The sequence below is a fragment of the Tenrec ecaudatus genome, chromosome 12 (genome assembly GCF_050624435.1).
Source record: "Tenrec ecaudatus isolate mTenEca1 chromosome 12, mTenEca1.hap1, whole genome shotgun sequence".
Lineage (NCBI taxonomy): Eukaryota > Metazoa > Chordata > Mammalia > Afrosoricida > Tenrecidae > Tenrec > Tenrec ecaudatus.
The window spans coordinates 113,988,099-114,006,038 of record NC_134541.1 but is presented as its reverse complement, the minus strand read 5'-3'; the positions used below and the strand labels follow the sequence as shown (position 1 = coordinate 114,006,038).

The following is a 17,940-nucleotide window of genomic DNA, read 5'->3' as shown; positions in this document are numbered from 1 at the left end:
GAATCGGCTACAGGATATTTCAGGGCTAATGTGTTAGGGGGGGGGGTTCCTGAGGCTGCGCATGCGCCGTGTGGATGGCTGGGGGCCACACTGTGGGTCCACCCACCCCCGTGCAGGCCAGAAGGGTCTGCGCAACACCGAGGGCCAATGCGGACATCTGGGCGACCTGGCTGTGGCCACGGCAGCACTGGGCACGCCTCGGCTGCACCTGCTCCGGTCTCCCCGTGGGCACTCACCTCGGCCGGCAGCAGGGTGTAAGCGTAGAACTGCTTCATGTGGGTCACCAGGTCGTCCGTGGAGAACGTCACGTACTCCACAAACTTCCGGTTCAGCAGGAACCAATCGGAGCCGCCATCCACGGCCACGCCCTCGGGGATCCGCCGGTCCCCCAGGCGCCACATGTGGGCATCGCACTCCAAGAAGAGCCGGTCCAGGCCTTGTTTCCGGATAAACCTGGGGAGACAAAGTCGCCCTTAGCCCGGAGGGGCTCCGCCCAATGTCGGTGACATAGCATCTAAGGTGCAGCAATTCCCTCTGTGCCGAGGTGCTTCCCACAGCATCCCTGGGGTGCGGGTGCCTGCGTGACCCCATCTTACACAGGGAGAAGCGGAGGCACAAAGGGAAGGGCACCTTCCCCAGCGCACAGTCAAGACGGTTCCCAATGGCGGCAATGACTAATAGAGAATGTTAGGAGCTAGTGGTTGGTGGCATGGAGACCCCGACAGTTGGGTGAATACACCCATTTCAGGATGATGCTCTAAGTGCATCCAATAATAAGAGAGTCTTGCAAGGTACTGTTGTTTTTTTTAACCCACCCCATTGATAGTGTTCAGCAAAAGCATGTACTTTTATGAACTCGTTAAGTAGGAGGCTCTAGTGGGAGGTGCTATCCTTGCTGCAGTGCTGGAGAACGTGGCACGGCTGGGTAAGCGCAGGACTGCCCACTGCAGGGCTGGTGGGCCGAACCCACCTGCTGCTCGGTTCTCGTTCACGTACAGAGTTACGGCACCTGACACGCTACAGAGGGTGGCTATGAGGTGGAATTGGCTTGCTGGCAGTGGGGTTTGGTTTATCCCTTGGGTGCCAACCCTGAGGAGGCAACATGAGGGTCAGCTCCTCCCTCACAGGGGCGCTGGTCTGCCTGAGGGGGGAGGCGGCCCGCAGGCACATACCATCCTGGTTTAAAGGTGTTCGAAGGGACTTTCGGAAATGTAAGTCGACAGACCTGCGATCAGGAGAGACCAGTCCCTGGAAAAGGACATCGTGTTAGGTGAAGTGGACGGTCAGTGAGAAAGAGGAAGACCTTCTGGGAGGGGGCCTGACGCAATGGCTGCACTAATGGGCTCCAGCGTGACCCAGGTGAGGGCAGTGAAGGGAGGGCAGGGTTTCATCCTGTTGTGCAGACGGTTGCTGATCGACAGAACTGACTCAGTGGCACCGAGGATCCTGGTGGCATGCTAGTTAGGTACCCTGCTTGTGAACTCAAAGGTCAGTGGTTTGAACCCACCAGCCACTCTGTGGGGGAAAACGATGTGGCAGCCCTCCCCCATAATGCACCTTGTGGGTGCAGCTCTCTTCTGCCTTTTGAGGTCTTCATGAGTCAGAGTCAACTCAACAGTAACAGGTTTGATACCCTCTGCAGTGTGATATGAAAACATACGGTTTCCTTGCGTGACCAAGTCACCAAACTCAATGCCACTGAATCAATTCCAACTCGTCAGTGACCCTGTGGGTTTCTGAGGCTGTCACTCTTTATGGAAATAGAACGCTGCTTCTGTCTCCTATGGTTTTTGAACTTCTGACCTTGTGGTTAGCAGCCCAACTTGTAACCCTGTAGGCCACCAGGGCTCCTTGACGAAGCCGCTGTGCCTGTGAATACCACTGAGGCTGCCGCTTCTGCAGCTAGTGTACACTTCTGTTGGAAGGAGACCACCCTCCCAAGGAAGCCTCAGGGTTAGGACCTGCCAATCCTGTGTTCTTCAGCCCCTGAAGCTATCCGAGTCAGGAGAAGCCTCCAGCTTCATACCTGACCCACAGCCTGGACTTAGCAGCTTCTACAGTAATGTGAGTACTTTTCTTGATTTAATTTCTTCATATATGTATATAATCATCAATGGTCTGCTTCTCTAGAGAATCAGCCTGCCATAGGGGTCAAGGTGAGGAGGAAGATGATGGACGAGGTAGAACCTGAGTGAGGTAACGAATGCTGAATGACGAGGGTGTGGGCAATTGAGCGTCAAGTCACAGCACAGTGGAAGGGATGGAGCCTGGGGAGGATACCGTCTGGACTTCAACAGTGGATGGCCGTGGGCTGCCCATACAGCTGCTTTGCCTGCCCCACGCCATTCTTGATTTTTTTCTCAGAACCAGCCACTCTTCCCTAACCTTTCGGTCACCCCCTCAATACCAGGGGGTGAGAATAAGATCCAGGCTGAGCCCATTGGAGCGCTCTATCTACCTGGTCACCATGATAGACTAGTCCTGCATTGTTATGTATCTGTTGAGAAGGTCTTTCCTGTGGGATTGCTGGCTAGGAGACTGTACGCCTAGATGCCCATTCACCATCGTGTTGCCTCGTCTACGGAGGAAGCTTACACAGTAAGAAGAGAAAAAGTGACAGCACCAGACGTGAGTCCCGATGACCGTGTCTGACCCATCCTCAGACTTGTCAGCAGGAACGACGATTGTGGCATGGCTGCGTGCCTTTCTGTCACTCGCGATCCGAACAGTCCTTGTCAACATGTGCCTAAATAATTCCAACTTCATCGCTACCAAGGTGGGTGGCACTGTCCTTAGGCGCCAGCCATGGGGAGGCAGCCATGATGGTGACGCATGAAGGCCACCTCCTCCAGCCAGGCTCTTCACTCTGTCTCCTACCAGGCAGGCTGCCCTGGTGCAGACTCTTCTAGGCAGAACAGACCCTGCCTCCCACTGCCTGCTTCCCCTTACAGTCCCCAGGGCAGTGCAGGGAGCTATGTAGAAAACATGGACTGTTAAGGACTAGCCTTCAGGGAAAAGAGCCTGGTGATAGTCCAGCCCATAGGCAACCGGTGTATTTTTGAGTTGTTGCTGTTATTGGTCCTAGAGGAGGCTCCTGTCCAAGGCAACCAAATGGCATGCTGGCTGGCCCTGCGCCATCCCCACGAATGGCAGCGTGTTGGGCCCTTGTGATCCATACGGTTTCACTGGCTGACTTTTGGAAGTAGATCACCAGGCCTCTCCTCCTAAGCGCGCTCTCATAGTTTTCAGATGTCAAATCCCTTTAGTGAGTCTGTTAGTCCTAAGAAGAAGGTGGTGGTGATGGGTAGTTGTTAGGGGTTGTGATAGCTAAGGTTTATTGTGCCAACCTGCCTGATAAACACACATGGGATTCATTGAAGGGCAGAGAAATAAATGGCTCGTTGAGCCTCACCTTTTTAGTTCTTGGGTCTCTTGCTCTCTGATGGTAGGATCAGGGTGCAACTGCCTTAGCCAGTTCCCTGCTTCAGCTGGCAAGGGTCACTTCCTGTAAAACATCTCTGAGGAAAAGCCACATGGACCTACCCTGATGCAGCCTTGGGTGCTGGAGCAGTCGTGCGGAGATGCTTACACGCTCACTGATTCGGCTTTTCCTCTTGCGTGTATTTTGTGAGATGGAGGAAGACTTTGTTGAGTGGTGTTGGACATATGGGCTAACGTTGGACTTTTGGGCTTGGACAGCACTGGGTTGGGATGCTCTCTCTCTCTCTCTCTCTCTCGTTTCTGTGGATTTGTTTCTCTAATTTACCAAGACCAACACAGGGGTCATCGAGTCAGTTCCAACTTAAGGCAATTGTGTGTCCAACAGAATGAAACCCGGCCCTGTCCTGCACCATCCTCATGCCTGTTAGTTTGGAACCCATTGTTGCAGTCACCGTGGGGTTATTCCCTGACCCTCTAAGGACCAGGCGTGATGCCCTTCTCCGAGGACTGCTCCCTTCGGATAACGTGCCCCACGTCTATCATCCTTGCTTTTTAGCAACATTCTGGACGTGCTCCTCTTAGTCCTCCTGGCAGTACGTGGCTTAGTGAGTCTGCGTGGCCAACGCCACCATCCTAATGCCCCCTTGCTTGTGCGGTCTTCCTGAGCCCCTGTCCAGCTTTCACCTGCACACGAGGTGACTGAAATACTGTGGCTTGGGTCAGGCTCACCTTCGTCCTCAACATGACCTCTTTGCTCTGTAGCACTTTAAGGAGGCAGTGCCAGGGTTCATGCGCAGTGTTGCCTATGAGTACATGGACGCTTGGACCCGGGAGTGGGGGGGGGGGGCAGAAATCAATCAGAAGGCCCAGGCGTCCCACCTCCCTGGACACGCTCTTTCCCTATCACACCTTTCCGAGTCTGAGCCCCAGAGGAAGCTCATTTGCAAAGCCGTCTCCTCTCCGGGGACCGACTTACCGAAGGTTTTTCATTACACTCACACTTCCGCCCTACTGAAACCAAACTGGCCTTCCTGGGCCCACTAAAGCTTAGGAAAATAAAGCCTAACTTGACTCTGGCTGGCCCTGATGATGCAGTTGTGCCCAGCGGGTGCACTTAACCAGGCGTCCCATGTGAAATTCTAAAGAACGGGTCTCAAACACTTATGTGCGAGCCAGACTAAGCAGGGAGAGAAGTCCAGGTGAGGGGACTTGCAAAATGTTCCTTTCTGTGGGCCGGCTTTTTTAATTTCATGTTCCATTATATGGGATAATAGCATCGGTCTTGCAATTTTAATGTGGTGTCCCAGACCATAATATCAAATACAATATTTATGCAGTAATCTCGGAAATGAAATATTCATGGGGCTGGGAGATTGGCTGCTGTATTTACTGCATCCTAAAACTGATGAGCTGCAAACGCGTTCTTTGGTTAATTATCAGGACACAGAGACAATCAATTCTTTGAGTCGTAGCAAAGTTCTTGAGGCGAGAGAGGTGACTGGGCACCTGGGTCTGCTTGGAAGGGAGGTGGCAGAAGCCCAGGGTCTGTGCTCACTGTGGGTGTTGACCCGCATGAAGGAAGGAATCGCCACGTGGGCATGGACTTGGTCCTTGCATCCCTGTGCCCTGATGGAATGTGGGCACTTCAAACCCACAAGCTGCTCCTTGGGAAGAAGATGGGGCTGGCTGCTTCCACACAGATGACAATGGGGCAGTGCTCCTCTGTCCTCCAGAGCCACCAGGTGCTGGAATCGATGCCATGGCAAGGGCTTTGGCCTGATGAAAATCAAGGTGACCCAGAAAACACCTGGGGCACAATGCTTTTCATAAAGCCTGGCTCCCCAGGCAAGGGTGGGCAGCTTCCCAATCGAGGCGAAGCATGGGCTTCCCACTCAGAAGACTGCCACCAGACTCTCCTCCCTGCTGGCTCTTTCCTTCTGGACTTGGTTTCTCTAGGCAGCAGAGTGAGTGTTGTTCCCAGTGCCCAAGAGGGTGGATCTGGCTCCCTGGCTGAGAGATGTGGGCCTGGTTCGAGCTCTCTTGGTCGCCAGAGTGGGAAGAACCCGGAGACACCGGTTCTGACTACCGGCTAAATCAGCGGCTCTAGTGTGACGGATGGTGCCTCGCAAAGGGGCTTGCAAATCGTTGAGGAAGCGAGACCTGTCTTTCTCTGTTACACATCATCCAATGGTCAACTCCTCCTTCCAGGTTAGCTCGTCTTGGTGGTTTTGCAGGTCTTTCATGGCCTGTGGGACAGATGTGCCCAGCCCTGGTCAAACAAGTGCCTAGAGGACAGTGCCTCACACACAGTCGGTGTGCAATAAGTTCTTATTACACAATGACTCTTGCTTGGCTCTCTAACCAATGCACATGGAAGTAGCCATTGCGACATCAGACAGCACGATGCCCGGGGAAATCTGCAGCACGAGACTTCTTTAAAGTGTTGAAGAGCAACGATGTCCCTTTGAGGATGAAGGATACCTGACCCAAATCCTGGTGTTTTCAGTGGCCTCAGATGCATGTGTCTATTGGACCGTTGATGGGAAAGACCGAAGAATGGAGGCATTTGAATTACGGTGCTGGAGAAGAAGATGGAAGCACCATGGGCTGGAAGTGCATCCAGAATGCTCCTTAGAAGGATTCTAAGGAGGCAAAGCTTTGCTTCTTCTACTTTGAACATGCTATCAAGAGAGACCAGTCCTTGGAAAAAGACGCCATGCTGGGTAAAATGGCAGGGCAGCAATAAAGAGGAAGGCCCTTGATGAGATGGACCGACACAGTGGCGGCACCAAGGGGCTCACACCTAACAGCGAGGACCGCATAGGACCAGGAAGTGTCCTGCTTTGTTGCGCCCAGGACCACTGGGAGTTGGAACTAAGTGATGTCACCTAACAAGTAAACGAACAAGCCTCGGCAGCCAAGAATGAAAGTCCATTGGGAACGTGTCTCAGAAAGGTGTAGTAACTTCTCCGAAGCCACACAGCTGGGAAGAGTCGGGCTTGACTCCGGGTATGGCTGAGCCCCATGCAAGCTTCTGTTGCTAGGTGCCACCGAGCTGGTAGGGACTCCTAACTCACTGCCATCGAGTTGATGTGACTCAAGGAGTAGAACGCGTGAGTGTCAATCATTCCCGGGGGTCTGAAAAGCCGGCCAATATAGGCATACTTTCCTTTCTCACCAGTGTTTTAAATTGGCTAAACTAATGACACAATCAGTAGAATTACTTTATGGCCCAGGGGGATGGTTTACAATGTTTCTAAGTTGATAATGATGTCTCCAACATGAACCAGAGACATGTGAACCCTAAGTATAAGGATGGATTTGGGGCTCACACTTAATTCTAGCCCCAATCTAAGAACAATTAGTTCTTAGGACATGACCCTACTCAATACAAGAGATCACTGAAGATACATGGGTGTGATGAAGAAGCTAGATGGTGCCCGGCTTTCAGAAAGACTAGCACCTGGGGTCTTAACGGCTTGTCTTCAAACAAGCAGCCATCTAAATGAGGCATCAGCTAAGTCCGTGTGGAAGAAGCACACCAGCCTGTGTGATCCAAGGATTGTAAATAATAAAATCCACCTCCAGAGGAGAGAATGGAGAGCTTCATTGTGAACTCCTGGTGTGCGGAAGACTATGGATGGCAGTGGAAGCCCCCCTATCCATTTGCAGGGCCCACATATGGATTAAGTCTCCTCCCAGTGGTCAGACAGCACGAGTAGAAAACCCGCCCACCTCTATCAACCGTGAGTGGCACACGGTCCAGCTCCCAGGGCTGCTCAGATGCCTGGAAACCCTAATCGCTACCATTTACTCCCAGCAGTTTCATATGCAAGTGAGAGGTGGGCAAGGGTTAAGGATGAAGCTGGGCATTTGAATTTCGGTGCCGGCGAAGACTATTAACTACACCATGGGCTGCCAGAAGAAGGACACATCTGTCCTGGAAGGACAGCCAGAGGGCTCCTTAGAAGCAAGGAACGCGGGACTTCATCTCACACAGTTTGGACACGTGACCAGGAGGGACCAGCCCCTGGGACAGGACATCATGCTTGGTGAAGTAGAAGGGCGGCGGCATAGAGGGGCAACAGGACGGGTGAAGACAGCGGCTTCACCAATGGGCTCAACCACTTCAGTGACTGACGATGGTACAGGACCAGGTGGCGTTTTGTTCCTGGGATACAGGATGACACCCCATCAGAACTGACTGACTCCCTGGCACCCACTATTGAAAAATAACAAGTGTAGCGGGCACTCACTCCCCTCGGGTGCAAACCGTTTACGCTCAACTGCTATAACCAAAAGGCCCGGCTATCTGCTCCCGCACACATTTCAGAAGCCTACGGAGCAGTTCACCGCGTAACACACGAGATCGCCATGTGTTTGGAATGGACTGATGGTCATGGGGTATTTTTTCCCCATTGATGCATCGCTGCATTTTCCAGTGATACACACACATGTCTGCTATGCTTCAGGCTTTGTTCCACGCACCCCGCATACATCCTCTTCATCACACCCTCCGAAGGTTCACTCGACAAACGAAGGTCCAGAGATGGAGCGGGTTAAGGAGGTTTCCCCAGCCACACCGCGGCGGAGTGGCAAGGATGTGCTTTGTGCCTGGGCAGTGGGCAAGGCGATCCAACCACGTTCTGGAGTAATGGGGTGGATATCAACAGGAGACACATCAATAATGGCCGGTCAGTGCCGCGGAGGAGAAACGAGACGGCAGGAGACAAGAGAAGATTGCTGGGGAAGCTCAGCGCCCAAAGCAGAAGTAACCAGCGTGTGACAAGCTGTGGGGTAGAACTTCAGAAGCGAAAGAAATCCCAAGTGCAGGGCCCACGCGCAGGAAAAGAGGCCCAAAGGCTGGGTGAGTGGGGCGGGCACAGCTTGTTGGTGCAAGGGTTGCCCGGGGTCTGGGTAGCACAGTGGTTCAGAGCCCAGACTCCGGCACCAGACACGTCTGTCACCAACACTTAACAAGCTCTTTGCTGTGTGCTCCCTCCAACCCTCAGTTGGCACACCTGGAAAATGGGTGTCTTAAATGACTGGACTTCCATTTGCGAGCAGTTGTGTCAAGGTCTGAATCCCATTCTTGCCTCATTAGTAAAATGAACTCTGACCGGGGTGGGGAAGAGTCCGTGAAGCAACAGATACCAAGTATGTGGAGCGGAGCTAAGTGGGTCATTCAGTTTCCCAGCGTACTCCATTAGACTGCTTGCTACCATGACTGGTGGCCATCAAGCTGACTCCAATCCTGGGTGTGTCAGAGCAGAACTGGGCTTCATAGGGGTTTCAATGGCTGGCTGGAGGGAGTAGGTTGCCAGGACTTGCTTCTGAGGCGCTGCTGGGTGGACTTGAACTGCCCGCCTTGCAGTCAGCAGCCGAACTTGTTAGCCATTTGCACCACTTAGGCACTCCAAACCCTCCATGGGAAACGACGCCTGCCCTCTTCCAAGGGTGTTGAGATGGATTTTATGTGATGTGAGGCCTGGGACAGAAGCCCCTGGAGAAATGGTGAGTCAGGGTCCCGGATCCTGGGACCCAGAGGTCCTGGGCATGGAGGCCTGTGCTGACTACTGCCCAAGGGACTCCCAAATCACAATTCAAGGCTCCGACATCATCTTGTACCTCTGGGAACCTGCTCAAGGTCTGCTGAAGGCTAATTGGTTTTCTACATTTCGCACATATTTTTTTAAAACAACGTGCATTGTCTTTTGTTTTGATTATAAAAATGAATGCATGTCCTTCCGAGGTGGCTTGGAACATAAAAAAAAAAACAACCATATAAAGACGAAAAGCAAAACCTTACCTCCAGCCCCAGAGGTGGTACACAGAAGGCATTTTCCTTCTGGTTTGTTGTCTAACTCACACGTGGGTTGTGTTTAAAAAAGAGAGGTGGCAGAGTTGACCTCCAAACACACGCTGGGCCGAGGGAGGGGGTGTGTGCAGGTCTGTGTGGTGCCTGTGCGGAGCTAAGCTTTATTTGGCCGGGTCTGCTGTAATTGGATTAAAGAAAGTGAGCGTGCAAATGGTGATAAACTCCTTGGTTGGGTTTAAGGGGAGCAAAAAGGGAAATGCAATCTGCTTTCTCCCCTGGAGATGAGGTATTAATTATCTCCTCACATCAATCATGGTGCTACAAGGCAGCTGGGGAGAGAACCCTAAGTTAGTTGGCACCAAAGGGCCTCCTAAAAGCAGATTTGCCTGGAGGAATTTCCTGGCCAGTCTCTCAGCAGAGTTGCCAACTTTTGGTTCAACGGTTGCCTGTTTATACATCAAGCGAGATTGGGGCCTGAAGATCAGTTCAATGTCACAGAGCAGGCTGCTGAAGCTGCCATTCTGGCTGCCAATGCAGGAGGGATCCAGCTCTGGGAACAGAGCCTCTTCTGCCTCTCACCTGGGGGATTGGGTCCCCACCTCCTGGCTCTCTACCTGCCTGGCCTTCTTACACTGAAAATGCTACCGGATTCTCTAAGAGTTCAATCCAACATGCTAATCAGATGTATAACATATTTCGAGGATTTTCTCCCTCATTTCTCTATCATCATTATTATCTATTGTTACCATCACATTATACGGTCATTGCCATCATCATCATTATCCTTTTATCATCACTGCCACCGTATTGTCATTCTTATCACCATCACCATCACCGCTATTGTCACCCTCATCACCTATCCTTACCATCACGATCACCATTATTAGTCATTGCCACCATCATCGTCACTCTTACCATCATCAGTGCCACCACTTTTGTCATTCTGTCACCATCACGACCATTATAAACACCGTTATCACCATCATTACCATTATCAGCATCACTGTCACCACCATCACTGTACCACCATTACCATCACCATTACCACCACCACCACCACCATGCTCACCATCATTACCATCACCACCACACACTTATCACCATGACCACCACCACCACCACCACCATACTCACCATCATCACCATCACCATCACCACCACACACTTATCACCATTACCACCACCACCATACTCACCATCACCACCATCACCATCACCACCACACACTTATCACCATTACCACCACCACCATACTCACCATCACCACCATCACCATCACCACCACACACTTATCACCATTACCACCACCACCATACTCACCATCATCACCATCACCATCACCACCACACACTTATCACCATTACCACCACCACCACCACCATACTCACCATCATCACCATCACCATCACCACCACACACTTATCATCATTACCACCACCACCACCACCATACTCACCATCATCACCATCACCATCACCACCACACACTTATCACCATTACCACCACCACCACCATGCTCACCATCATTACCATCACCATCACACACTTATCACCATGACCACCACCACCACCACCATACTCACCATCATCACCATCACCATCACCACCACACACTTATCACCATTACCACCACCACCACCATGCTCACCATCATTACCATCACCACCACACACTTATCACCATGACCACCACCACCACCATACTCACCATCATTACCATCACCATTAGCACACTCATTGCCATCATCATCATCACTAGTACCGCCATCATTGCCAACACGGTCATCATCATCACAATTACTGCACCATAATCTCCACTATCACCACCATGACATTACCATCACCACCACCACCACCACCACCATTACCATTGCCAACATTATCATCACCGCTACCACCACCATCACAATCATTACCACCATCAGTACCATCACCGCCCATCCCAACCAGTTTATCCATGATTGTTGCCATGGGTAGGCGCTATGGATGGGTTTTGGCTCCCAGTGGCATGATGCGCAGCAGACAAACACTCCTGAGTCCCACATCATCCGCACAGTCAGTGTGTGTGAGCCCGCTGTTGGAGCCACCGTGTCAATCTAGAGCACTGCAGGTCTTCTTTTCCACTGACTCACTGCCTTCTCGAGCATGATGTGTCTCTCCAGGTATCGGTCCGTGCTGATAACATGTCCAAAGTACGTGACGTGCAGGCACTACCACGGCCATCTCCGTCATTACCACCGCCACCATTCTTACATTTATCGAGCGTTACTACACTCCACTCACTCTCTCAAACATCTGTTGTACATTAATCCTTAATCCTTCTCACCACGCTAGGAGGTGGTATCCTCCTCCTCCTCCTCCTCTTATGGAGAAAACTGAGACACAAGTAACTGATGTGACTCTCCCAGGCCACAGAACTACATCATGCTTAGAGTCAGTGTTTGACCTCTGGTGGCCTGGCTCCTGAGTTGGTTCCTCATCGTTACAAGCTCCAGGTGGCCTCTAGACAAGAGTTTCCTCTTATTCTCCCTACCAATTTTAGCTGGCTTCCATTTTTTTTTCAGTTTAGCTTGTTCTAAGTTTAACATTCATGAAGTCATAGGGAAAATTTTGTTGATTGGGAGTGGTGGGGGTAGGACGCCTGATCTCTTGCAACCCCATGGCCCCACCCTAGATTTGATAAAGATGAGGCAACAGAGATGTGGGGGATCATGCCCCTTGCCCAAAGTTCCCCTGACCAGCATGTAACAGAGCTGGCATTGCGACATGGAGGCCCAGTGCCCACATTCTTGCGTGCCCACCCCCCACCTTGTACCCCAGGGCTCAGCAGCAGGAGCCCTAACCAAGGGGGGAAAATAAGATCAGCAGGAACAGGGAACCATCCTAGAGGAAGCCAGGCTCTGGCAGGAGGAAGGGCTATTCCTCTGCATCTCTCTGCCAGAAACTCACTCCCAGGACACGGCCGGACTTCTATAGGCAGGGGGGACTTCGCCGCTCGCTGTTCCTGGAGCAGGGTCAGGGACTCCTGGGAATGGTGTGCCCCCTGCCTGCAGGCATGTTTTGCAGCCCCCACAGCTCTCTGGCGAGAGGCTAGCTGTGTTCCGTGTCTCCCCTGACGCTGAGTTACTTTATTATTTGGAAGGAAAGCAAGGAGAAATGGTGAACACAACACCACCACCCCCTTCATTTAATTACAGGAACAGTCAGGATCAATTTGGCAGCTATTAAAGTAGGAGTTTGCCTTTATGCCATCTCTTCACAGTGGGAGCTGGAACTTCAGATTGGCTGCTGAAGGCAGGGGACGGGGACAGAAGGTCACCGCTGCCATTAGGAGCCCATGGAATGAAGCAGAGGCATCCTGCGGCCTATTTTTATCTCTCTGCTGGCTTCTGTCTCTACCCATTGCTTGTCTTTCAAGCTCTCTGCCTCCATGGGCTGGTTCAGAAGCATGGAGCATCAACTAGAGCTGCCAACTTGCTCAACCTGAGAGAGAGAGAGAGAGAGAGAGAGAGAGAGAGAGAGAGAGAGAGAGAGAGAGAGAGAGAGAGAGAGAGAGAGAGAGAGAGAGAGAGCCAAGCCCAGAGATGCAGAGCGTCTGCCCGAAAGGCACCCAGCGTGCTGGAAGGAGACGGAGCTGGGGCACTGGGAGGCTTCCCGTGTAGCCATAACGAGCTTGGGCTCAGGGACAGACTTGCCTGGAGTGAGCTTAGCTGGGACTTCGTCTCTCACCCCGTCTGTTTCCCTCTCTGCAACGTGAAGCTAGTAAGTAGCCCGACGTCACCACCTGGCACCAGAAAGCGAGGCCAACACTGAGGAAAACAGAACTAACAGCGCCTGGGGCTGGAAGATAACCATTTTTGAGCGGCTTGATGCAGCCATTCCTGAAGCCAGGATACCAATGCTTTTATTACATGATACAATAACTTCTGCTTCCTCTGATGCTAGGCTGAGCGGGGTTTCTGTCTGTTCCCACCAGAAGAATTCTTTCTAACATAGCCTCATGGCAGGAAGCAGGGATGTGCCATCTCCTTCTCTGTACTGCCAGGGCCAAGGGTGGGAAATGGGTCCTTGAGTCCACGCAACAGGCCCGGCCTCCTCTAGTGAAGAGCAGAGGACAGTCCACTGGCTCAGTCTGCTATTCAAGGAAGACTTGATCATTGCCACCCAGTGAGCTAACTGACAGAATCCCAGGCGAGGGCTGATGCCCCAGTTTGGGAACTTGTGAGCTGGGCTTTCCTCGAAGCCATGGGTTTTCGAGGGAGGCCCAGCAGTGTCCAGAGACTCTTGCCTCCGTCCTCTCCTATGCCCACAGCAACGAGGCAGGACGCGCCCAACACGCAGAGGCACAACTCTGTCCAACCGCATCTCTACTGCTTTCTCTTGTCAGTGACATTTCAGCTTTAGGTTTCTCGGGGCAAAGCCACCATTGTTGGATCATATCAGCATCATCATCATCATCATCATCAAGCATTTACTGTATGCCACGGACTTTATACATGCAGGATCTGGTTGAATACTGTCAACAACCTTATGAGTATGGCTGCATTACTATGTCAACTGTACCGGTCAGGGCAGGCTCAGAGAGGTCAAGGTACCCAGTACAGTGCCATGCAGAATTCTAACCAGGCAGCCCAGGCTTTCATGCTCTATGCCAGTCTCAATTCTAGCACTAAACCCAACCAAACTGAATCCGCGGCCACGGAGGGCCAACTCCTGGCAAAACTCTAGAACAGTCACACCACCCCCATTGCGTTTCCAAGACTGTCAGTAGACTTGCCACGTCTTTCTACTGTGGCACAGTGGCTGGTGGGGCTGAACCACACACCCTGTAGCTTGCAGTCAACAGTTCACTCGCTGAGCCACCAGGGCACGTTATTTAATGACTAGGCGGAACCATTAATACCCACCACTCAGACATAGGTCTATCCATGCAGATTTGGGCAACTTTCTCCCAATGCAACCTCGCAGCAGACAAGGACATGTGGAGGGCAGCAAGGTCTCCCCCACAAGCTGAAGATGGAGACCCCAAAGACTGGGCCGGGTCAGGTAATTAACCGCCTCCGGGGTGATCATGCCCAGCCCCACTGTGCTCCATGGTTGGAATTCAAACACCTGTTAGCAGTGTGAACCCAGGAACCAGTGCGGCTCCAAGCCCCCTTATCTTCTGACAAGAGGGCATAATACTGTCGGCTGGTGCCCTGAGGGGGTGTGAGAGTAGAACTGGAGCCAGAGAAGCTCTCAGCAGGGTAGGACCACGGCAGCCTGTGGTAGTTACATAATCTAGGTAGTTGTCTATTTGAGACTTAAGAGTGAAGGGGTGGAGTTTAGCCTGTCAATCAGGTCACAGCTGGATGACCTCATTTGGAGATAAATAGCTTTCTAGAGGCGGGCCACACGCTCACTCCCTGGGAGACATGACTGACGACAAGCCTTATGGAGCTACGCTGATGTAGCCAGAGCCCTGGACCTGGAGGAGCCATGGGGAGACCCACGCCAGCGCTGAGATGTTTCCACCTGTACTGGATCCACAAGATTTTCTACCCACAGGCACGTGATCTTCCTGCATTTGTGTCATTGCATGTGTTGCGTGAGTCTGAAGAGGACTTTATAGATTGGTATCGGACATGTGGGCTAATATTGGACTTATAGACTTGATCTGGACTGGGATGTTTTCTCCATATTTAACTGCTCTTGTGTATACACATATGAGTGTCTAGAATTTGTTTCTCTAGTCTACTCAGACTAACACACACACACACACACACACACACACACAGGCTAAAATGCTGCTGCGTTTGCCACGTTGGCTATTCCTCACCGTGTGGCCTCAGCATTCATTCTAATCTGTGCGAACCTGCAGAACCAATTCTGCTCTGCAACTTCTTCTTAATGGGAAGAATTTAGGGTGTAGGTGGGACTGAAAAAAAAAAACTTTAACTAGTCCACTGAATGCCAATACGAATTAAAATCTAGGACAATCATACAACACAAGGATTTCTCGAAAGCTCGGGAAATGGTGCACACTGCTGGCTTTGGCCCTGAGCAGCTGCAGCCACTGAACCACAGAGCCCACCAGAATGGCATCCCTCTGTCAGCAGGCACCAAACCCGAAGCCGACACCCATCATGGAGTCCACCCTGACGTGTGGCGGCCCTGTGTGGGGTTCCTGAGGCTGTAACTTTCCAGGAGCAGCCGGCCTCCTCTTGCTCCGGCTGGCAGTTTGAAGCCGCCAGCGTTGTGGTTAGCAGCCCAGCGTCGACGCCGCAGCACCCCACTCCTCCCCCGGGGCTCCTCACTATCAGGAGCAGAGAGAGAGCAGATCAGAGACTGCAAACTGACCGCCCACTGTCCGGGACCAGACCTGGAGGGGGTCTGCGGGAGAGGTTCAGAAGACAGGCCGCAGGAGCTAACTCCTTGGGCAGGGAGCCCAAGGACCTTCAGGTCTTTCAAGACTAGCTGGAAAGTTTGATTTTTATGGGAAATATTGCTCTCCCCCACCCTCCTGCCCCCGCACAATGGGACGGAGTGATTTTTAAAGAATGCACCTGAATTAAAAAAAAGTCCCAACCACGTGGGTCAGAGCAAACTTGAAGCAGATAAAAGTATTCCAGAAGGCACCAGGTCAGGCCCTGAGCACCATAGCATCTCTGGGATGCCTGACCGGGGGCCCTGGAAGGCTGGGCTGCAACCCAACGGTGACAGTCACGTCTGCTCAGGGGCGCGTGAAAGGAAGGGCTGGTCATTCTGTGAGATGACTGCCGAGGAAACCCTGCGGAACACCAGTCCACTTGGGATCACACGGAACGGACCAGGGCAATGGATTTTGCCGTTTATGTTTGATCCATCAGATGGCAACAAGGAGTCTTATTGGCTCAACGGTTAAGAACTTGGCTGTGAATCCAAAGGTCTGAAGTTCTGATACAACAGTCACTATGGGGGGATGGGGAGGGGGGAGAGGGAGAGGGAGAGAGAGGAAGAGAAAAGAGAGAGAGAGTCCTTTGGGGGTAGTAACGTTTGGCTCACTATGAAGTGGAATCAGCCAAACTCACTGGTGCCTAGTGGATGCCGACTCAGAGTGACCCCAGAGGGCAGGGTAGAGCAGCCCCTGTAGGTGTCCAAGACCGTACCTCTTTATGGGAGTAGATAGCCCCATCTTTCTCCCTTGGAGCAGCCGGTGGATTCCAATGGCTAACCTTGCAGTTACCAGCCCAACTCGTAACCACCAGGCCACCAGCGCTCTGGGTCGATGGAAGATGGCAACGATGGGGGTGCCCCGTAAGACTACACCCTTCCAGCCCCTCTCTGGCCATGAGGTTTGGGCTCAGGGCCAAGCAGTTGTGGTGCGATGCCATCTGCCATCACTCATGAGAAGTGAGAGAGGCTCCGTGGATCCGGATTGGGGTTCTGGGCACTTCTAATCCTGGCCAATGTCAGGGAGCGTGCACAGGACTGGGAGCCAGGGTACCTGGGCTCAGCCCATGCTGGCACGGAGCTTGGACACTAGAAAGTCAATGAGAGTAAAGGGGTCTGTCTTGTTCACGGCCAGGACGGTGCCCGGCATTCAGCCGAGTGGCTGACTGATGAACCACCTGGGACATCATTTCTTCTGGGGTCTCGTCTTCCCATCAGTACAATGGGGATGGGCCATGCCCACCCGACTGGCCTCGCAGGGCTGTTAGATGATATGAGTGAAAGTGCCTGGGGGTAGAAGGAGCATGGGTTAGGGCCTCTCTCTCCGCGACTGACAGGGAGGGCCACACCATATGCTACATGAACATGGCCAAGGCCCAGTCAAGCTGCGCACATCTCTGGCTGCACCACACCAGCCTGGAAGGAAAAGCCGCACCATCCCTCCAATTGCCATTCCGCACAGGGTGAAGGAGACCCAGGGTACCTTGCGTTGTCCCGGCCGTGTGACTTCAGGAAGTTCATATCTCGGTATCGGGAGAGAAAGGCCACCAGCTGGTCATTGGTTCTGTGGACACAAACAGACATCAAAGTCAGGTATTCGGGAGGAGACACATGGAGACCTGTGGGTCTTGGCTCCCCCCATGGTCACCGATACCAGACGCCTCCTTGCTTCACAGCGAAGGAGGCTGTGCCTGTACTGAGTCTCCGCCCCGGGGGCCACCCCACAGGCAAGTCAGGGGTTCTCTTCCATCCTCCCCATGACGGGGCCACCCCAATCAATGAGAATGGGCTATAGCACCTCATTTGTTCTGAAATATCCAGCGCCCAACCCTGGGCTGGGGAACCTCAAGTCGTTGGAGTGCCGTCAACCCACGATCGAGGTACATCAACCTCAGGGCCTTTGCACTTGCCACACCTGGCTTCCCATCGCTGGCCTGCTGCGGTCATCGCGGCCTCCTTGAAAATGTTACCTCCTCACAGACGAGATCTTTTCCTCTCCACCCCCCCCGCCCCCCGCCCTTCCCAGAGCTAGCTACTTGATGAGCTCATCACCACGGGAAGGCACCGAGCTCGCCTGCATGTAGAATGTAAGTTCTGTGAGGACAGAAGCCCACTAGGCTTATCCATCACCGGCACACACCAGGAGCTATGTGCTGGGCGAACTGAAGTGTGCCCGAATGGACTGCAACGGGTGAACGAGTGAATGAGCAAGCGGAAGAACGAAGGCCCCGTAACCACCGGGCTGCCGAAGGGGAGAGCTGTAAAACCAGA

General features: G+C 52.6%; 1 protein-coding gene across 2 annotated transcripts in view; it reads right to left on the bottom strand.

The window, feature by feature from the left end:
* The window catches only part of XYLT1 (xylosyltransferase 1), a 330,985-nt gene that overhangs the window by 31,822 nt on the left and 281,223 nt on the right, over positions 1 to 17,940 (bottom strand). For both annotated transcript variants that reach the window (XM_075564553.1, XM_075564554.1), the window contains 2 exons: positions 17,153 to 17,233; positions 237 to 453 (listed from right to left, as the gene is read on the bottom strand). In XM_075564553.1, the coding sequence (XP_075420668.1) occupies positions 237 to 453; positions 17,153 to 17,233 (298 nt within the window). The remainder of the gene's footprint in view (positions 1 to 236; positions 454 to 17,152; positions 17,234 to 17,940) is intronic.